The sequence below is a fragment of the Triplophysa dalaica genome, chromosome 5 (genome assembly GCF_015846415.1).
Source record: "Triplophysa dalaica isolate WHDGS20190420 chromosome 5, ASM1584641v1, whole genome shotgun sequence".
Classification (NCBI taxonomy): Eukaryota; Metazoa; Chordata; class Actinopteri; order Cypriniformes; family Nemacheilidae; genus Triplophysa; species Triplophysa dalaica.
The window spans coordinates 8,190,244-8,213,229 of NC_079546.1; the positions used below are offsets into that span (position 1 = coordinate 8,190,244).

General features: G+C 41.3%; 1 protein-coding gene across 4 annotated transcripts in view; it reads left to right on the forward strand.

The window, feature by feature from the left end:
* Positions 1-22,907, forward strand: part of apaf1 (apoptotic peptidase activating factor 1) — a 52,589-nt gene extending 29,682 nt beyond the window's left edge. For all 4 annotated transcript variants that reach the window (XM_056747999.1, XM_056747997.1, XM_056747998.1 and 1 more), the window contains 18 exons: positions 5-136; positions 252-365; positions 589-773; positions 873-999; positions 1,103-1,228; positions 1,528-1,668; positions 2,124-2,249; positions 2,659-2,811; positions 3,032-3,160; positions 3,315-3,440; positions 3,543-3,662; positions 3,948-4,073; positions 6,370-6,495; positions 7,270-7,401; positions 7,736-7,861; positions 10,754-10,879; positions 11,970-12,116; positions 21,699-22,907. In XM_056747999.1, the coding sequence (XP_056603977.1) occupies positions 5-136; positions 252-365; positions 589-773; positions 873-999; positions 1,103-1,228; positions 1,528-1,668; positions 2,124-2,249; positions 2,659-2,811; positions 3,032-3,160; positions 3,315-3,440; positions 3,543-3,662; positions 3,948-4,073; positions 6,370-6,495; positions 7,270-7,401; positions 7,736-7,861; positions 10,754-10,879; positions 11,970-12,116; positions 21,699-21,857 (2,421 nt within the window). In that variant the 3' untranslated portion in view covers positions 21,858-22,907. The remainder of the gene's footprint in view (positions 1-4; positions 137-251; positions 366-588; positions 774-872; positions 1,000-1,102; positions 1,229-1,527; positions 1,669-2,123; positions 2,250-2,658; positions 2,812-3,031; positions 3,161-3,314; positions 3,441-3,542; positions 3,663-3,947; positions 4,074-6,369; positions 6,496-7,269; positions 7,402-7,735; positions 7,862-10,753; positions 10,880-11,969; positions 12,117-21,698) is intronic.
* The last annotated feature ends 79 nt before the right edge of the window (positions 22,908-22,986 follow it).

Consider the following 22,986-nt stretch of genomic DNA (forward strand, 5'->3'; position numbering starts at 1 on the left):
ATAGGAACTACATGAAAAAATGGTCCGTCGATACCAGCAGTTTTACAACAAAAGTGCGCCCAGTGCTGGAGATAAAGAATGTTTGTATTGGTATCACTTCCTCCCTTATCACATGGCTAAAGCTGGACTGTCTAAGGTAACGATACTGTAGCGTCACTCACACTTACATTTTCAGGTCTATGGAGTTCATGTTGAAGCTTCTGAAATGAACAACTTATCAATGCAAAATTTCTCTTTTTCCTCTTTCTTAGGAGCTTTATTCTCTGATGTTTTCCTTGGACTGGGTGAAAGACAAAGCTCAGGTTATGGGATCTGCCCATCTTATCAATGACTATGTGGAATATGGGGACATGCTGGATAAAGAGGTACTTGATTATATTTCAATGTCATTTATGATTTAGATTTTAAAAGGATAATATGTACACATAACAACAATTGTATTAAATGACACGTTGCAGAGTTCTTTAAAAACTTGTGATGACGTTAGAAAGCTTGTTTCATATGTTATCTTTACTTGAATGTGTGCATGTCTTTGATCTTCTCCTGGTCTATTGTTTAAATATGATACATGTTTTGTTGTACACACAGAATAGTGAGGTGAGGCTGCAGTTTCAGGAGTTTCTGTCTCTGAACGGCCACCACCTGGAGCAGAGGCCGTTTCCTGATGTCGTGCAGCTGGCTTTGTCGCAGCCCAACCATTCGGAGGTCTACAGACAGGCTTTGATGCAGGCGCAGCAGCGGGCCAGCAGAGGGCAGCTCTATCTCGATTGGGTGTATGTAATATTCCCGATGTTCATACAGTTCATTGCTAAAAGCAGCACATTTGTATGGCCTAGATGTTAAATTAAGCTTTGTCTGTTTTGCCGTTTTAGCAACAAAAATAGCATGGACAGTTTGTCCCGACTGGTCATGCACCCGCACCAGGGGTCCATCTACCACGCCTGCTTCTCCAAAGACGGGAGCAAAATCGCTTCCTGTGGGGGCAGCAAGACACTTCGGGTAAATTTCCATCTGCGTCCTGCTGTTTGTCTTGACCCTTCAGGTCTCGTATTATCTGGCTGCTATTGGACTGCTTCTTTTTTTTTTGTGGTGTTCTCTGTAGGTGTTCAAGACCATCTCTGGAGAGAAGCTTCTGGAGATACAAGCCCATGATGATGATGTTCTGTGCTGTGCCTTCTCCCCTGACGACCGTTACATAGCAACCTGTTCCAGTGACAGGAAGGTTAAGGTCAGTGCGCATCTTCTCCCGCCTGTGAATCTATATAAACGTCTTTCTCAAGGTTCATTCATCTTTTTTTATAGCATTGTATCTCTAATCTGTAAAGTAATAATAAAAGTAATGTAAGAGAGCGGGAATTGATTTTGTCTATTGAGATTAGTCATTTGATATGCCCACATAGCCTATAGTTGAGTTGTCTAGGGATTTGGGTGAAGTTTAGGGTGGCCAGTCCAAAATTGTTAGGAAAATGCAATAAGTCCTTAAGATTGACTAATATTAAAGAAAACCTTGGCGTTTGCATTTTATAGCTCTGGAATGTCGAGCAAGCCGCTCTGATCAGAGAGTTTGACGTGGAACACGATGAACAGATAAATCAATGCCAATTCACCAACACCTGCCGGCGTGTCCTGCTTGCCACCTGCTCGAATGACAAATACACCAACACTAAGGTAAGAACAAAGCGTGTGTGAATGTTCCAGAACAAAATCTCACCTCCACTTTTTTGTACCTCCTGCGTCCTCATCTACATTTAGAATCAGGTTTAATAAATACGTTATGTGTAATGAGTATGACAGCTGGTAGGACGGCAGAGGAGGGGAACGGGGCAGCCGTGTAATTTTACAGCTTGTGAAATTTGCAAAGAATTGTGGGAGATCTGTAGGAGTGTGACAGCGGGAGCTGTGTTCATTTGCTGGTGTGAAACAGCAAGGGAGAATGGATGTCAAAAACGTAATGATATCATCCCCCCGGCAGAGGCGCGAAAACAAAAGGGGCATTTCGTGGAGCATCTCAGCGCGAGGAGAAACACTCTGAAATGAGATCAGGAGAATGTAGCGATGGACGTGCGAACACAGGTGGTTACTTTTCTTTGCTTACATCTCTCACATCTCTTCTTCTTCTGCAGCTGTGGAACCCAAACAAGAAGAGCTCTCAGAACACAATGTTTGGCAACATGGAACCTGTCAATCACTGCTGCTTCTCTCCTAATGACGCCTATCTCGCCACTTCATCCATTGATGGCACGTTAAAGGTGTGGCCATGTGAAAACTAAGCTTTTAATTGGCTAGCGGTCGTTTTTAGTTTGTTATTGTCCCTGACCATAATGTTTTATATATCGTCGCTCTCCACCCTAAACCTTTAATGTACACCTTTTCAAGAAATGGAAAAAACACTGTGGCGTTTCAATGATTAAATAAGCGCTTTTTAAAACTTTTTATTGGTTAGATATTTGTAAAGCCCAGTGACAAACATAAAGGATGACTAATACTAATGATTTATGGCAAAAATGTCACGAAATATGGAGATAAGAGGTTTCAGAAGGACAGCAGCGATATGAAACTGAAATGAACAATAGTCTGATGTTTTCCTCTCTACATATATTTACAGATCGATACACGTGTTCTCTGCTTTTTATATGTTTTTGCTTGTGTATTTATCAGCTGTTTGAGGTGTCATCTGCAAACGAGTGGAAATCGATCGATGTCAATAGTTTTTTCCCAGAGAGCGACGACGAAATAAAAGTAATGTTGAAATGCAGCACTTGGTCGGCCGACGGCTCACGGATCATTTGCGCTGCCAGGAACGCCGTGTTTGTAAGTTTTGAAATGCCAAAAGAGATCGGACTATTTATAAATGGAATAAATAACAAGAATAGCTGTATAATAATGATTTTTGTTGTACAGGATCATAAACCATTTACAGTGTATGCATTTAGCAGGAGATTTTATCCAAAATTACAAATTACATTTTTATGAAACACATTGTTATCTATCCTGAAGCTATAAAGGTCTCACTGTGTGGGATGTGTCATAGGTGTTTGATGTTGCCACGTCAGAGATGCTTTTGGAGATGAGGACAAGTCGTCTCAGCACAGTGCAATACTGTCACGCCTGTCCGAACAGCAACCTGCTGGCCGTCGCTCTGTCCCATTACACTGTAGAGGTGTGTCACACAGACAGAATCACAGTCAGCGTTTGCTGGAAGTAGAAATTGTATAAATTCATAAGCAAAATGAAGCGGTGAATTATTGATAGAACTAATAATATCCCTGTTCTAAATGCCCTTTTGTTACTAAGAGGTGTGTGTTGGATTTCAGCTATGGAATTTTGAAACCAGTAAGAAGACGGCAGAATGCAGCGGTCACCTGAGCTGGGTTCATTGTGTCCAGTTTTCTCCTGACGGCTCACTGCTGTTGTCCTCTTCTGATGACCAGACAATCAGGGTGAGCTAGCTTTCATCCTGTAGTTGACATAAATAGAGTTGTTTTGCTATTATTTTTTGAACAGCATTGACCCATCATCACAACATGTGCACGCTTGTCTAGCTATGGGAGACAGACAGAGTTCACACCTCGTCTGCTGCGGCTCTGAAGAGGGACTCCGATGTCCTGTTTTCACAGAACGACATTACAGTAGTGGCAGCCGACAGCAGAAACCGACTACAGGTACAGCTTACTGTGTTTTGTTTTTGTTTGTTTCATTTGGAAAACGCAGAATGATGACATTTCAGATTCTGCACTATTTCTGTGATTCTTATTTATTGTAAACAAATCTGTGACGTTGACCGTGTTAATTATTTGGTACAAAAGGTCACATATCCTTGCCATTCTTGATTTTTAAGCATTTTGGAATATTCACAAATAAAAAAATTCTCAAAAAGATGAAAAGTGATAGTTGGAATGAACTGTATATGCTGTATTGTGAGTGCACTGTTGCATTTGGGTTGCCAGGTACGCAGCGGATATGATGCTTCGGTTATCTTCGAGAGCGACAAGTTTCCGTCCAGGATCCGCTGTACGTGTATCAGCAGAAGTACTCCTCATGTGGCCATTGGAACTGAGGATGGATGCGTTCAGGTACATCACTCTCCTATCGGACTTCGTCATTGGACAGTCAACTTGTTTAAGCCAATATCCACATGTTATATTTCTGTATTGTATAGTTGACTTAAAGTGTCTGACTGGTTTGGTTTGCAAAGCATTGTGGGTAAAAATAGCCATCAGGTTGCTCGTGGGTGTTTTGACTTATCTAGCAATGAGATTTACAAACGCTGTCATTCGCACATCCTTTAATTCCCACTGTGGTCTCTCTCTCTCTCACACACACTCTCTCTCACTCTCTATCTCTCTCTACACTAAGTGCTGGAGGCAAGTATTGTCCTACTGTGTTCTACAGTAGTGTAATGGATGCGCCTGGTGTGTTTGGGACAGTGGCAAAGCCCAGGGGTAACAGCACGCTGATGGAATGAAAGTGTGTGCGCTCCCATTCACCCTGAGCTTCTCTGCAGTCAACATTTATTACACCTTTTTACTGCCAACCAGCATCCATTTTACATCACGTTCTATCTGATTTTATTAATTTACTTCAGAAAGAAAGTGAGATGTATATTTGGATATTTGGGACATGTGATTTTTAAAGGACACCTTGTCGCAGTAATGTGTTTTCATTTTAAGTTGTAAAGTTACGTGGAATATATTTGATAGAGTGAAATATTTCTCTAACAATCTTCGCTTTAGTGTTGAAACCAGATGCGTGGTTTGTTGCTTTTAAACATTCACATCTAAATGCCAGGATGAGTTATTTGACTTTCTACAGCTTTTTTGTCTGCATTATAATAAGGCTTCTATGACATCTGCAGTAATGTCAGTTCCGGTAAATTACACCAGATGGCAGCAGATTGTTTGGCGGTTTTGCAAGAAATGGCAGGACACAGTAACAGCAATAGCTGTAGGTCTGTAATGCTGTACTTCTCGCATGTTTTATTTTTCAGCAGAGCATGCAGTTAGTTAAATAAGAGGGAAAATACAGAGGTGGACTCAGCCACACCTGTTTGTTTGTGTGTGTATGTGTGTTTGATGTATGTGCAGACAGGAAGAGTGAAGGTTAGACAGTTTCTGAAGAACATTGGCTGGAGAACTATGCAGCTGCTGACCTTACAGCGTGATTTTGTGCTGGCAGTAGGGCTAGAGACAGGTACAGTGCAGGTACGGTACGCGGTAAGTGTGCGCGCGAGCATGTATCATGGGCTTGAAACTTATTTATTGATGGAGGTCACCAAGAACGCCCTTATTTTAATGGTGCCCGCATAAACAGGAAAGAACAGGGAAACTTGCATTCCCGTATGAATGTATTCCTATTGGTCGTCACTACTATGCATCATCGGACACGCCCACATCGCATCACCAACCTATCACTCGTTTCACATGATATCTAGAGCTCTCATTGGAAATGAATGAATCAGTGTAAAATTGTCGTCCACTGACCTCAAACGGGCTTAGAAATACTATAGTAATGATATGTGAATGAAAGTTATATTATTATCGATACTAATATGTCATAGTGAGTATGGCTGTGTATGTGACAAATTGAAAACTTACAATTAAAATGTGGCCTGGAAATACATAGATCACATCTCTGGTTGCAGTTTACCTTAATGCCTTAACGCTGACATCATTATTTGCATCATCTCTACACACACACATGAATCCACAACCTCTACATCCGCATTGCTCCGCGTTCGATCCAGCAGCGTGAAGTTCATACAGAAACATCAGCTCCAATACTGAAGCCCCGCGAACACAGACATACCTCTTATTTATGCTTTCTAAAAACACAGCGCACGCTCTCGCGGCCCCAGGCAGCTTTTGAAGTTTGCGTTTTGAAGCTTTGGATCCAACAGAGAGGGACCATATATAGCCTGGTCCTTCTGTTCACTGACAGAGAGAAGAAAACTAACCCACTTTCGACTGATCTGTCATAAACAAAATGCCTTAAAAATGACATTTACAGAAGAATTGTGCAGAATGGGAAATCTCACTAGAGATGGGAGTTTAGGCCTATACTTAAAGGTTGTTTTGAGGTTAACTCGGGATGCAAAGCTTTCATGCCAGATGTTGACCAGGACAGTCTGATTAATGTCATATAATTTGATATTTAGCTTTTCTTGGTTGTGTGCAGCAGACACGGTTATTTGAAATGACTTGCAATGCATTTATGATGCTTGTTAGCTCTTTATGTCTGGTCTCATCCCTCTTCTAAGCTTTAAGGAATTTTTTCAACGTCATGAAAACATAATTTTATATTTATAACTTTCATATCTTTTTTTGTCCTGCTTTTGCATGTTCTTCAAATTCTCTCTCTCTTCTCATGCAGGTATTGGATGTTCCATCTGGAAATCCTTTAGCGACACTCTCAGGTCACACCAGAACAGTTCACCACTGTCAGTTCACTGATGACGGTCAGACCCTCATCACGTCCTCAGAGGACGCCACCATCCGGGTAATTCAACTGTAGCTGCACCTGTTTCTCATCACCGATGAGACAAAATACTTCAAATATTATACCGTCCCACAGGCTTGAGTCTTAAAGTACAGTATATAGATATTAAACAACTTGTCGAGCACAAACGTTTGTCGTTATAACTGATCAGACATTCTTGTTTATATTTCATTTTTAGGAATTTTACATAGCACACTTTAAATCTACAATGGGTTATTCACAGCAATGCCGTAAAAGAGCCATTTTTGGGTTCCCAAAAGACAAAAATTCTCTCTTTTTTATAGTCTTGTAAATAATGCGTTGTGAAAGGTGAAAAGGTTCTCCGTTTAGCCAATTTTTATATTTTATGGCATCCCAAATTCCCTTTTTTTTTTGTACCAAGCACCCCGTAATGAAAATAAGATAATACATTTTTATGGCACTTTTTTAGCACTGTTTATTGTCACTTCCAGTATAAACTCAATGGGCCAATTTTATTTGATAGAATTAAGCGAATAGGCTGCTGATGTGCTGTTGCAATTATAATAATCGCACCACATCCTCGCAAACATTTGCTGCAGCTGTTCTGCTGGTTGGGGAAGTTCTGGGCGTCGAGTTGTTTCAGGGCTCATTGATTTGTTGGGTCTTTGATGACTAGCACATGTGTTCAGAAAGCGTGAGGAAACTGTTCAGTAATTGAGGGATGTGAACAGCTACATGCACATTTAAACTATTGTGACATCCATCGAGGTCTTTTAGACTGTGAATTAAGGGTTTTGTCTTTTGCGTGTGCAGGTGTGGAAGTGGAGGACAGGAGAGTGCCTTGTTCTGGAGGGTCATAAGGAGCCGGTCAGAAAGTTCCACCTGTTGAACTCCTCATCTTCCTCTCCTCATATTCTCTCGTGGTCTTTTGATGGCACCGTCAAGGTGATGGCAAAATCACTAAAACACAGTGCAAATGTGACTCGGCTACTGCAGCTGTTTTCTATAGAAGCCTTTATTAAAAACATCATGAAGCCCATGTTTTGTTTTAAAATCTTTATATTTGATTTGATTTATGGAAAAATAATTATCACCATGTCAGTTGCCAACATCTTTACTCATATTTGACACTTGCCGGGTGTTAGTTTGTAAGTAAGTCTTGCAAACACGGTTCCAGTCCGGGGCTTCTGTGTAAAAGATTTCTGGCGTAGTGTGTCATTTCCTATTTTGCTATTCGGGAAATAAAAATAAGGTGATTGTTGCTTTTCGTATCTTGAAGGTTTGGGATCAGAACAGTGGACAGAAACTGCGGGACCTCACGTGTCATAAAGGAGCCGTGCTGTCATGTGACATGTCTTCTGACGGACAGCTTTTTGTCTCCACCTCAGCTGATATGACAGCCAAGGTCAGAAAGAGATGCTGTAGATTCCAACATTGGATTCCAACATCCAATCATCTCGCTCCCTCTCTCTCTCTCTCTCCCTCTCTAGCTCTCTCTCTCTCTCCCTATCTATCTCTCTCTCTCTCTCTCTCTCCCCCTCTCTCGCTCTCTCCCTCTCCCTCTCTCTCTTGCTCCCTCCCTCTTTCTCGCTCCGTCTCTCGCTCCCGCTACCCCTCTCTCTCTCTATCTCTCTCTCTCTCTCTCCCTCCTTCTCTCGCTCCCGCTACCCCTCTCTCTCTCTCTCTCTCTCTCCCTCCGTCTCTTGCTCCCGCTACCCCTCTCTCTCTCTCTATAGCTCCGTCTCTCTCGCTCCCTCTCTCTCTCTCTCTCTGGCTCCCTCTCCCTCTCTCTCTTGCTCCCTCCCCCTCTCTCTCGCTCCCTCTCTCTCTCTCGCTCCGTCTCTCCCGCTCCCTCTCTCTCTCTCTCTCTCGCTCCGTCTCTCCCGCTCCCTCCCTCTCTCTCTCTCTCTCTCTCTCTCTCTCGCTCCCTCCCTCTCTCGCTCCCTCTCTCTCTCTCTCTCTCTCTCTTTCGCTCCCTCTCTCTCTCTCTCTCTCTCTCTCTCTCTCTCTCTCGCGCTCCCTCTCTCTCTCTCTCTCTCTCTCTCTATCTCTAGCTCCGTTTCTCTCCCTCTCTCGCTCCGTCTCTCGCTCACGCTCCCTCCCTCTCTCTCTCGCTCAGTCTCTCTCTCCCTCGCTCCCTCCCTCTCTCTCTCGCTCAGTCTCTCTCTCCCTCGCTCCCTCTCCCTCTCTCTCTCTCTCTCTCTCTCTCCTTCCATCTTTCTCTCTTGCTCCCTCGCTCTCTCGCTCCGTCTCTCTCTCTCTCGCTCCCTCTCTCTCTCTCTCTCTCTCTCTCTCTCTCTCCTTCCATCTTTCTCTCTCGCTCCCTCGCTCTCTCACTCCGTCTCTCTCTCTCTCTCTCGCTCCCTCTCTCTCTCTCTCTCTTTCTCTTTCTCTCTGTGTTCAGACCCAAAGCTCTCACTGTGCAAACACCTGTTCCTGTTACAGCGATAGATTGTTTACTTTAGGTGTGAGTCTGTGACAGTTGGTTTTATTTGCCGGAGTGTGCCGCTCAGTTGTGCGTAAAACCTGCACGCGATCGGAATCTCACAGACATTGCGGTTCATTAATACTGTAAATTGGCCCTTTTTTATTGAATCTACTGTGGGAGGAAATCAGCTCGAACCACACAAACAAAACTCGCTGAGGAAAGGAAGAAAAATGTTAAAAGGAGGAATTAGGAATTATGTGTAAGCGAAAATGATGTGTGATGTATACATGTGTGATATTTTCTACAGATAAATCCGTATTTAACCTTATCTAATCCTGGCTAACATAATCACTGCCTTTTGAAAATCTTATCTTGTTTGCGCCCAGACGAGAGCTGAAGGATATGTTCACAATTCATTGTACTCATCCTGATTCATCAACATTACAACAACCATAAAACAAATTTTGTGTTGTTGTTAATCAGACTCTAATTCTGTGAGAACCTTTTCAGCCCACAAAGAAAAGAACACTTGTGCTTAATTATTGAATGAGACCCAGTGGGTGTTGGTTGGATGTAAGGCGTACGTCATGTGACTGTTTGGAGTAGTTCTCCTGAGCACAGGATGCTTAATAATGATGCTATGTTAAGCCAAATACTGCCTAATTAACTCAGCGGGTCTTGTACCGTCGTTGTGTCCTCTGTCTGCGGTATTAAAGGTCAGACTTCATCATGCTCATCTCCGATCATAATGAGTTGAAGTTCTTTTACTCCATGTGACGCCTCGTCCAGGAGAAGAGCTTTGTAATGAGACGGCGTGTTCACGTCTGACTGCCAGAGCATCCAACTAGTCTGAAAAAAAAGGGAGAGAGAGCGCAAAGTGATTGTTGAGAGCTGATCAAATCATTCACGCTATTTGGATTCGCCTAGATTAATGACTTATTCGAACTAAAAATAGAAGACAAATCCTTAAGTTAAGACGAGCAACAAACCTCTTGTGCATCCGTTTTTTAATCCATGTTTGGTTTAAGACGTTTTTTGCATTTTAGCACTCAGTTGTCTCTACTATGTGACATTCACTAAGTAGGGATTGTGGTGAATAAGTGAACTAGTCAGCCGTTTTAGACACCGTATATGCATAAACCCGACAAATCCTGTCTTACTTAGGTTCACGCGCCCCGTGAGTTTAGCACTGCGGCGAATCATGATTGACATGAAGAGGCAAAATTTCCATTTTTTTCTTGACATCTTTCTCGAAGTTACATCATTACTATAGCAACCGATGTAGATAGACCGGATATTGACTACATTGCCTGAACAAATATCACATTTCACCACTTAAAAGATGACAGTACAGACAGTCTCTCCAAAAGATTGGATTTGAAAACCAAATCAGATGTGTGTGCGATGTATTAAAAGCTAAACTTAATGACAGGGTTTGACATCGACCGGTGCACTGAAATTATGCATTTATGATCAGATTTACCCATTTTAAGGAACATTTCACTCATTTCAGTCTTCATTTAATCACCCTCGAGTTGTTTCAAATCTCTCAAATTTCTTTGTTGTTAAGAATACAGAGAAAGTTTTTTGGAAGAATGCTTGTAACCAAACTTTTTCGGCCACCATTGACTATCATAGTAGAAAAAATTGCTTTATTTTTTTTTATCTGTTGAACATAAAAAGGACATTTTTCGGAGAAGCCACTTAATAATGACAGAATTTTCATTTTTCGGTGAACTTTCCCCCTAATATTTTCATGGTTAGATGTCAGTGGTCTGAATAGAATATTTTTATGTTCGCTTTTATAAGTTTAGCTCTGCTCAGTTAGTGCAGGAAAACATACAGTAACTGCAGATTTTGTTCCCTCAGGTTTGGAGCAGCGTCTCGTGGGAAATGGCGTTTCTGCTGAAAGGACACAAAGACTGCGTGCGAAGCTGTCGTTTTTCTTGGGACGGCAAGCGATTAGCAACGGGCGATGACAACGGAGAAATAAGGGTAAGTATAGGGGAATGAACGGATGAGAATGAAGTGATGAATACGAGAGACCACGATTTAAACAATTCATACATTAACAGTTGCAACATGTAACTTTTATGTTTAATAAGAAAAAATAATAAGTCGAGTAAGTACATAAAGGGAGGGATGCCTAACCTTACCCTGATTCACAACGTAAACTTATAATAATGATTTATAAATTAAGCTTTTAGGTAAGTGGGAAAAATCTTTTTTTTTTCTCTTGTACTGCGTCTGGTCAGAACATAGTATGAGAGCATTTCCAGACGTTATTTAGACCAAACTTATATAATTGAATATATAAAAAGAGGAATACAGAAAAAGGGGGTATTTAAAGGAAGATCTACCTACTTCAATCTCCCCCTTCAACTTTTATTCTCCTTTAAACCCACCTGTCGTCTTAGCCAAACCGCCTGGGTTTCTCCGTAAGCGCCTCTCACTGCGTGGCAGGCCCCAGCGCTCACAAGCGTAAAGAAGGAAAGATCTACCTCATCAATTAAAGATGCCGCTTGGAGAGAGGAAAACAGAGAAAACGGGAGAAAACCACAAAAAGCGAGAGAATGGCACACAACGCTGTGATGTTATAATTCATGGCCCGTGGTGCTGTTTTTCAAAGCTCAGCCCTCTGTTATTTAACTCTGCCTTGACTCGGTAACAGGAAGTGCAATCTCTTTAATGCCTGCAAATCAACAAAGTGATATGTTTACAACCAATAAATGTTATTTTATTTTTCATAATATATAACAAGTAGACCTCAGGGAAGAGGGGGAAACGGTGTTTATTTTCTTGGGAATAGAGCATTATTTTCATTGTTTATCTTTGCGAGCTAAACAGTCTTTCATTGTTTTTCAAGCATTGTACAAAGCAAGAATAAAAGAAAGAAACAAACAAACAATTGCTTTTGTAGCATCATTCTGCTCATGCGGCCTGTGTATTTGTAGTCCCAATAGTACATTGATGTCAAAAGATCAAAAACCATTTAATGTCTCATTGACCCCTGTAATACTTTCTAAAATCCACTTTGTGTTTAGTCTGATTGGGCAAAACATTAATTCATGCATTTGTGTTTTAGCTTTGGAGCATGATAGATGGGAACCTGCTAAAGATATGTTCTCGGGACACCAAAGACTCCATGGATTCCTTCCACGGTGGATGGGTGACCGACCTGCACTTCTCGCCTGATAACAGAGTACTTGTCTCAACAGGAGGATACATCAAGGTTGGTTTCGTGTTCATTTCACAATATTTACTGTACGAGGTTGTCACACACTGTTGGCTAAACCCCCTCCATACCCCTTAACCCTTATAGAAACCTGTAGATATGGTTATACGGTTACATTTAAAAAGCGATATCCACTTCAAATGCCTTTTTTTTCAATCTGTGAGCACCGTTGAAATAATAGTGTAGTGTAGCTGCTATTTATAAACGTATATACTGTAAGCACACAGTAATATTATCAGGCGGATGTTTGGCTCAATCCCTCATGTGACAGAAACACATTATCATGTCAGAAATGGCGCATCACTAGCTTCCATTAACGGTGTCACCCATTACCCATAATGCATCGGGATGTCTTTATTAATACACTCAGAGCCGTCTGCACATAGTGTAAGTGTCACAGGCCTAATGATGTTTCATCATTCATCAATCAGTCAGTTTATCAAACGTGTCTGCGATAGACTGCCCCTACGCCGCTAACATCTGGAGCCGCTTCAGACGTGTGTGTGTATGTATGTGTGTGTGTGTGTGGGGGGGGGGGGTGGAGCGTGATATATCCATCTGAGGCCCGATAATAAGCTCTGATTGATCACTGGCTGTCCTCTCTCAAGATCCCGCTGTCTGTAACATCAGATGATAAATTAATCATCACGCACGTCGCTTTCACGTCCCCAGCCATCTTCCTCCGTGAGACCGAACCAAACCTGCTGTAAATCTGTTACGACCACACAAAGCAAGGAGGTGGCGCGTATCACGCTGCGCTTCCTGCTGGAGGAGCGCTTCTGCTCCGACGCGAGAATTTACGTCCCCTGCAGGATCCAGTTATACTTCAGAGCTGATATTGTGTGATGGCGGTTTTTCATTAGAACGGCACATCACGGCTCGTTCTTTACGACCGATTTGTTTCCTGTAATGGAGCCGGTGGGATATTTCACCGTTTCCCGTTCATGTCGCGCTCCTAATGCATTCCGACATATGATACGGACAGCTGCTTCATAAACCTCATGTCACGATGCAGGATGATCGGATCCGGTATCAATCTCTCATGTGGCGTTGTTATTAACGAAAACTAAATGCAAGTCACATTTGTACTGTCTTTTAGGAAGAGTTGCAAGAGAGGCGGCTTTGTGAACAGAACATGCGCAATGGTGCTCATCTGGGCTTTAAGGGTCCAAATTTGGCCTCCCGTTCTTTTCATTTCTGTCACTTCCTGTCTTCCCTCCATTCTTGCATCAATCAAATGTGACCAAAAATGTTTTATGGCACAATGAATTTAAAAAGCTACTAGATCTTGGTCGCTCCATAAACAAGCCGGTCTACGCCATCATTCAGATGGGAGGGGGTGGCTGTACGAATCGCTCTGCCCAAGCTTGTTCGGCACAGCAGCTCTCAGCATCGTCTTTGATGAGGTGATCTGACTCTGTCGCTGTCATGCATCTCTGTCTTTGATGTCTGCCTTCCACGGTTTGTCAATGACGTGTTTCTATTTGCAGCGAGCCCTCAGCGATGGCTGTTCCTTGACACATTGTGCAGTTCAGCCCACCTGGATATCACACAAACAGTGAGGAGTGTGCTCATGTTTAACACAATGGCATGATCACATTGGTTCTTTTATACAACAGAACAGAAATAATTATGCTGTTTGACCAATCAAATTTGGCGTAAAGGACTTTTAATACAAAAGTTTATTTTTAAAGGACACGTTTTTTGCATCCATTTCCTACTTTCTTCTTTCAAAAAGCAAATGGTTTTCTGAATGTCAAACATAAAACCTAGTATTAATCTGTCATGTTTGTGAGGGCCCCCTCTGTCTCCTTTTTTCTGTCTGTCCTTATTAAGACAGCAGGACATGTTCTATCTCCGGTCCAACCCACTTTTATCCGCTGAGGGCAAACCAGCAGGGTGCCTCTTTTTTGCTTGTTTTCTTTCATCTCTGCTTTCCGTTTCGTTCATCAGCATCGGCCCGTCTTTATCTGCACATCACTCTTTCTATCAACCCGACGGATCGTCGAGCGACGTATCACATCATTCTTAACTCGTGTTTTCCGCTTACGAACCGGAGATCAAGCCCCTGGTGTACGTGTTCAGAGCCCTTAAATATCACATTTTGCCTTCGCTCCGAGAGGTAAATGTTTGGGGCGTGCACGTTTGAGGGATTTATAACAGCTTTTCTCTCCATCCTTGTGCGGTTGAGCCTCCGCTCAGAAAAGACAAATGGGTATTGAAGTTGTGTACGTGTGAGGACGAAGTGTTCCGCGGCGGCAGACCAAAATATTTCTTGGAGGAGAGAAGAAGAGCATGAGGTCAGCCAGGATATTACGCTTTAACGGTAGAACAAGCTTAACCGCAGTAAATCATGCCACATTTATTACGCTATTTTCTTCAGACACACACAAACATCAAACTCGCAACTTCAGGAGAATTCTCTATCCACTAATAAACATAAAAATAGTAAAAAAGCACAAAGAAATGTTGGCTACAAAATTGCATCTTTGTAATCCTGAACTGTTAAAGTTGCAATACGTATATCTTTATAAAAAAAATCAGCCAGTATATTAAGTTACAGATTGCATCTTGAACCAGTACTTGTATGCAAATGTATAGTGTATGTATGCTTATCCATTTCTGTTGCCTTTTCACAATGCATTCTGGGATCGCTTCATGAGGGTGCCTTTAAATCTGGCCAAAATGAGGTCAATCATTTAAGGCAGCATAATTAAGTTGAAACACCTGGAAATTCTGCATCTTTAGGTTGCTTGCTAGATTTTAAAATGGAGGAATAGTGTTGCTCATTCTCAAGAGGTTTGTGCTGTGCTTTGAAGACCCAGAGTAATTTACACACATCAGCTCAGGGGCATTCAGACCTTCACCTCTACCAAACAGAGCGCTTATATCACGACGCTTTATTGCTTGGAGTCCCACAGCAGCGTTCAACTGCAAATGAGAGACTCCTTATTTCCTTCCTGTCTGGTTCTGCTGTCGAACAACAGGGACGGAGAAATGTTGGATGTTTTATAGCTCCATCGACTCTTGTGGCGATGAGACGCAGCGGCGGGAAACCACCTGTGTTTTGGCCATGCTGTCCAGTTTTTCAGATGTCCACTGAGGTGTGTGGAAGTGTAATTTAACAAGCGAGATTGTCTCGAGTTTATGTCCCACGGTCACACATGTCGGTTCAGGAGACAACATCGTTTTGTCGTGGAATATGTGACACCGGAGTCATTTTATTCAGCTTGTACAGTGATTCAAAGAAAAGGTTGTTAAAGGGACGGTCGTTTACTCACCCTTGTGTCATTCCAAACCTTTCTTTCTACCGCAGAACACAAAATAAACATATTTTGAAGACCGTTGATAACTGAACAACGTTGCCCCCATTGACTTCCATTGTATAAACACAAAAGCACTGAGACGTTTATCAAAATATCTTCTTTTGTGTTCACCTAAGAAAAAGTCATGTACCGGTTTTGATTGACATATGGTTGACTAAATGATGACTATTTTTGGAGGTGAATAATCCCTTTAACTTCTTGATGTGAGTTTGTATTTTTGTGGGAACTATCCCTTTAATTCGCCAGTTAAAATATTCAGCATGGCTTTCTAGCTCCCATCCCCGGTCTGTCTGATGAAACATCCTTCGTTCTACTGTGGTCCAGAGGAGAGACGCGCGTCTTTGAGTAAGATTGCTGCTGTCAGACTTTGGCCATTTTGGCAGAAGAGACTGAAGACAACCTTGAGTTAAGAAACAAATTCACAGACATCACCTCATCAACATTCTCTTTGAAACCTGAGCCGTGTCCAGACGGACTTACCTTCCGTAAACCCCCAGAATCTTACAAAAGAAGATGTGTGGATTTCAAAGCCCATGAATTGTCACGATTTTTATTGCCTGTATTGCATCAACATTGGCTTGATCGGGTTGATAGTGATCCAAATTGTGACCTTCGGCACACGCGCACAGACACTGGTGCCATGGCTCAGTGATTTGGTCATGACTCCTGGCAGATGACCTATCAGAGTGTGTTCACACAGGAAAGATACTACAGAGGGCTGACAGCACTGTATACACCCCATTTCACACAACACACGTGCATAGAGAGAGAGAAAAGGAGAGAGCGAAAGAGAGAGAGTGAGAAGATGAAAACAAAAAGCAATAGAGGAAGGAGAGAGAGCAATCGTAGAGAAAAGAATTTTTTTGCATCCATATTTAAGCTTTTGGCCTCTTAAATGAATTATTTAGATTTGGAGTGTTTGCGTGTGGTTTTCTCTTATGTACTCTGGCCTGAAGCAAATAAGCGATTGTGTAGTCTAGAGACACATGATAAACAAAGAAAAATAAATGTCATTTATCATTTCACTCTTGACTTGTCAACAGTAAAACATAGACGCTGTTACACAGATACGAGAACATAGTGCCGCACGTAAGCATGATTTGTATGTGCACTTACATTTATTAATTTGGCAGATGCTTTCAGCCCAAACCAATATACAGACAAGGAGTCACAGTTTGGCTGGTTAGCATGACCCAGTTAGATCTTGGCACTAGATGTTAAAGGGACAGACATCTTTTACTCACCCTCGAGTTGTTGCAAATCTGTATAAATTTCTTCGTTTTGATAAACACCGAAAGATATTTGGAAGAATGTTTGTAACCTAACAACTGACCACCATTGACTACAATAATAGGAAAAATGACAATGGTAGTCAATGGTGCCCCAGAACTGTTTGCTTTCCTACATTCTTCAAAATGTCCCCTTTTGTGTTCAACGAAACAAATAATTATTTGCTACTATGATAGTCAATGGTGGCCAAGAACTGTTTGGTTACGAGCATTCTTCCAAATATCTTTCTCTGTGCTCATCAGAATAAATACATTTATACAGATTTGGAACAACTTAAGGGTGAGTAAATGATGACAGAATTTTTGTTTTTGTGTGAACCGTTCCATTAAAACTACACTAAATTGATGGCCGTTCAGTAGCATGTGTTTATAAACTACCTCAAAAATATTACATAAAATCAAAAATATTGTATTGCAGTCGATTTTTCGAGTTCAGAGCGGCGTAGCACATGTTAAAATCCTCTTCAGGGACTCGCATCTCTAAATCCATTCTGCATAAATTAAAGCAGATGAGAAATAAATACGATGGGAATGATCGGGACGGACGGATTGATTGATTTCTTGGTTTCTCTAAATATTTCCCATCTCCTTGCTTAGGAACAAGAGAACAAGCAGAAGCTGTTAATCAAAATGAGAAGCAGCACAGGCTGTGCTATCATACCAGATTTAACTTGAGCGCCGGGAGAGTACGATGCTTGAAAGGGAGTTCACGGTAAAGTGTAGTAGAGAACGTGTTTTGCTCAGTGAAATGCAAGAATGTGAATTAAGTGGTGGGGAAGAGTAACTGAAGCTGTGTTTTGAACATTGTGTTCGATGTAGGTTGAAAGTTCATTCCATCACGGAGAGACAGCGAGCGCGGCGAGAAATGTGTTTTTCAGTTTGATGTGAAAATACAGCTCTATTATGTGCACTCTGTATATGCATACATAGGGGCTTTAAAGCAAACCGAGGTGTGTGTAATATGTATGTCCATTGCTAAGCTTAATGATGGCAGATGACACACTAGATTATGTAACTTCGAGACCCAGATGTTTCTTCAGGAATTTTCTCACTCACAATATTAAAGATCATATGTCCTATTTTAATGCAAACATTTTCCTCCCTTCTTAATTTATGATACAGTATCTTTACCTTGGTGGTGTTGCTAATTTGGACCGGTAGTGTTTGTACTCTAATGCAGTGGTTCTCACACTTTTTAGGGCCCCCTTTGTGTAGAAAGCATCGCTTTGCGGGCCCCCAAATAAAAACTTTGAATTTTTATTAAACCAAAAACAAATTATGTTAAACAATGCTTGAACAAAAGTACTTTTGGTTGGTGGTCTTATTTTGCTGATATTTGATTGCATAAAATGTATGATACATTTCAAAATGTCATATAATGCATGAAATCTGTGGCCCCCTGGATCCATCTTGGGGGCCCCCCCGGATCCGTCGTGGGACCCCCCAGGGGTGACTTCTCAGTGACTCTGTTTCAATGTTAAGGGTTTATGCTAATTAACTGCTGAGGTTAACACTCGCATTAATACTAATAGCACTTCGAGGGACAGTTCACCCAGAACTGAAAATGTTCATGATTTTCTTCTTCTGCTAAACACAAAAAAGCATTTTTTGAAGAGCGTTGGTAACCAAACAACAACGGCCCCCATTGTATGCATACAAAATACATTTCTCAAAATATCTTCTTTTATGTTGACGGACGAAAGAGGAATATACATGTTTTGATCAACATGAAGGTCAAATAATTTCAGTTTTGAAGTGAAGTGTTTGTAATACTCGAGCAATATAATTATCACAATGTTTGGTGTTGACCTTAGAGAAAACTCAGAAAGTGGGCTGATGATGTAGTCTGGCCACCACAGTCGGGGAACCAGAGCGAACAAGCTGGTGCAGGGTTGATGCAGCCATAGTGCTCTTGGGCATGTCACTCAAATCCACATCTGGCTGCTGGGTCAGAGGATGACAGCTGACCTCTGACCCCTCTCACTTTTTATGTGCCTTTGTGTGCGAAGATGTCACATCTCTGGAGGAGATATCCTCTTTCTCGTTGAATCGAGAGATAAAATTCTTCTTACTGGAAAACTCCATCTCCATTTTGTCCTCTCTTATCATTAATCCAACACAAGTTTTATCTCTCACAGGACTTAATCCAGTTCTCTTCCTTTTTCTACCCTCATTCTCTGAAGACATCACGGTCTGGTCCTCTCCCCTCCCTTTTCCCTCTACTCCTCTAACCGTTCCACTTTCATCCACCCCATCTTTCTCTCACGTCCGTTTATTTTTGTCACGATCAGTATGACTGGACCTGTTTGATTTATACGGACCACACAAACATAATTATAGTGCCTGTCAACTCGGAGGAACCTTGCAGCCTTTATTCTTGATTGCGTTACACTATCACGCATTTGGAGATGATAAGAAGAATAGACTGGAAGGTCAAGCGCCTCCATATCTTGCTTGGGGTGTCATCTGCTGAACAACTTAAGGGGTAGTTCACTCAAAAATGAAAATGCTGTCATCATTTACTCACACTCAGGTTTTTACAAACCTGTTTACATTTCTTTGTTTTACTAAACACAAAGGAAGATATTTTGAAAAATGTCAGTAACCAAACAGATCTCATCCCGCGTTGACTCCCGTAGTCAAGGTCAAGGTCATTTTTATTTTAGTAGTAGTTATTTTCCCCACAGTGGCAGTAAATGAGTGATGAGATCTGTTTGGTTACTGACATTTTTTTTTATATCTTCCTTTGAGTTCATCAGAACAAAGACATTTATACAGGTTTGGAAGGATCTGTGGGTGAGTAAATGATGACAGATTTCTGCGAACTTTCCCTTTATTACATATAGCCCTGCCCCAAAAACATGCCATTGGTTGAGTTGGAAAATGAGGTGTGATGTCAAAATATTAGTATCTACAGTATGTTTTAATATTACATTACAACTACACTTGTCAATCACAAACGTTACTGCATATTAAAACGTTTTATGTTCTCATCTTGAGCAAAAAAAAAGATTTATTGTCTGTAAATTTTCTTTGTTGTTTAGCAGGAAAATATGTTTTGTAATATGCCCTCTTTCTCAAAGGTCAAGGGTTAAAAAGCCGTGGAGAAAGCCAGATTTGGCCTCAGTCTGGTGAATAATTAAATCCCTTTCTAGTGACATTTTCCTTTGTTGCGTAATAGCACCTCTCCTCCATTCTCCTGCTCCGATTTGACGTAGTATATAAATAAGTTTGCACGTTTATACCCTATGCATGTATGCATGTGACGAAATGTGATATTGATTTTATTTGGAAATATTTGCAGGACAGAGAATGGCTCTTCCATCTGCTGTATTGTTTTTTCTGTTGTCTTTATGTTGATGATGGGGGGCTCTGACACAGAATAATGCGGACACCATTGCATTTTATCCCTCTTTATTTAATCGAAACAGACGCACCTGTGCCGAAGCATCCGTTTCCTTCCATCACGCCATCTCATTCGCCATATGCTCTGATACTTTAGGCACCAAGTTTCTTTCTATGGCACGGGGCAACTTCTTTTCCTCCTGTTTAGCCAGATGGAAGACTGAATCATTTTTAGCTGTATTCAGAGTTTCCCTGAGGACGTTAGGAAGATGATTCACAGTCATACTTTGTCATTTGAATCAGATTGTGTACACAACATCGGTAAGTCTTTTGAATGAGTGCGATTTAGATGGGATTTGATGTCTTAGAAGACCCCTTAGAGGAACTCAATCTTATTCAAATCTGAACATCTTGTGATTGGATAGGCGACCATTTTTATTATATACCATATACACTTTGTTGTTTTCTACAAAATAATTAATTTAATTATGGTCCTAAATGTGATTTATACATTGACATTTTTGTTAGAACTATGATGGCACAACAGCTATTGATGACATCATCTTTAAATAGGCTTCACTGTTGAGAACTGAGAAAAGCCGGGCTGAAATAATCATCTGGCCGCGTTGTCACCATACAAGCCTCACACGCAGCAGGACATGATCTCATAACAAATAATTCAATGTCTCCAGCACCATCTGTGTGGGCATGAATGAACGGCTATGTTATGATGGAGTGTGGTTTTGTGTATGTAGGGGTGTATGTGTGTGTGGTGCAGAGGAAGCTCTTACCCTTTTGTGCTGACCCCTCATTGTTATCACTTGGATTTTTCCTGGACCAAAACAGACTATTTTTGCTCGGAAGTCAGGGCATCAGGAAAGCAAAAAAAATCCAAGAGAAAGGATAAGTGAAGAAATCTGCTCTACCCGCACACAGCAAACTCGTGTCTCTCTCTGGATGTTCAAGGAGCAGCTGGCTTTGTGTCGGTGGTAAGATTTTCACGTGAAGCCGTAAGTTCGGAGGAACGAGCATGTTAGATGCAAATGAGACGCAATAATTCAGTCATAGGGCTGCGTGATTAATGAGTCCATCGGGGGGCCGAGTTTGTGTGCATGCTTGTGGAGGCTGTAAAAACAAGCTCTGTGGTTTATGGCATCTGTTGTCATCGTCACTGACGGCCGGTAGCTGCGCGGTGGCCTCGTTTTTTCAGCGTGTATAAGTTACAACAGTTGTGCTACTGAGCTGATCCGGCCCTACAGTTTAAAAACTCATTTAACATCTTTTTATCAGTATTTATCAGTATTTTATGTTTCTTTTAATAACTTGAGGTGAGTGAATGATGACAAAATTCACTTTAAAGGTTACAAATGTAAAGCAAATTCTAAAGGCATTTGTTAAACATTTTGAATGTGTTTTAAAGTCACCATGAGACGGAAGTTGCGATTGACTTCTTCCTGACGTGATGTTAGATGTTAGTTTCCACACTTTGCAGCATTATATGGTGTCATATTATTGGGCTGTGTCAGATTTGTCCAACAGTATTCCTTTAAAATATAATGACATAAGAACGACAGGCTGTTATTTGACTCTATCGCTTACTGTGCGTTTTGCTTTTCCAGTGGTGGAGTGTGGACACAGGAGAGGCACTGCAGACGTTCTACACAATGGGAGCCAATCTGAAGAAAATCCACGTGTCACCTGACTTCAGCACTTTCATCACCATCGACAGCATCGGCATCCTCTACATGTTAATGAAAGTGGAGGGAGGCAGGGCCTGAAGAAGTTCCTCGTACAGTGTCTGGATTTTTTTTACAATCTTTTTATTGCTCTTAAGAGCAATGGAGGAAATGTTTTTCTGGACTTTGAGGCACTTTAAAGTTTTTCTTAAATCACCTGTCTTGCGAGTGGGTTTCATGCCTTGAACAGTCAATGGCTTGCTGGGACAATCATACTTTCTGATATCGTAATTGAACGCAAGTAGCCTATGACCCACATTAACACAACCCTTCCTGGTGTATACATCTTTTTTAAGAGAGCCTAAGCATTTGACTGAGCCCATGCATTTGTAGAGACGCCTTAATTTTTCTAAAAATACATCTGAAAAAGGCACATCCTTAGTGATGTGCCACAGTTTTTAATACATTTGCATAAGGCTCAGATTCGATATGGAATTTGTAAAAGCTGTGAATGGTGTTTCATGCGGGGGCTTTAAAACCAACTCCCAAATTAATGCAGGCCTTTGTGGCACAGCATCAATCGATGTCCTTTTAATACATGTCCTTTTAATGGCTGTGAACTGTCATTTTTTCGAACCGGTGCTTTTGACGCAGTCAGGCGTCCAGGATGTACCACAGTAGGACAGGCAAGTGTCACGGAAGAAACGCAAGCAATCTATTCAGCACTTTTGAAATCAATGTAATTGCATCGGTATATGTAAATTAAGGTAATGTGACAAATCGTACATGAGACGTCCACTGTTTGTTGTAAATCAGAGTGTTGTTTGAAAATTAAAGTAGGATACTCAGGGGAAATTTGAGCAAGAGTGATTTTTTTCCTACCCATAATGTGTTTGTTTGTGTTAGCTGTAAAAGTGTTTTTTATTTGTTTACCTTGTTTTCTAAAGGCCTGTTGAATTTGCATCAGAAGTGTTGGCTTAAGTTTACAGAAATCCAAGCCTCCCAACTGCCAAAATAGACTGCATCTATTTATTTATTAGATATTATTTATTAGAATGATATTGCTCGTTCTATTAACACAATGCACTGTGCTGTGTTTTACCTTTTCTGTGTTTTTCTGATTCGCTCCTGTAAAGCTGCTTTGGAACAATACACATTGTGAAAAGCGCTATATAAATAAATGGAATTGAATCACAGGAAAAATGGGTTCAGATACACTGATGTATTCTCG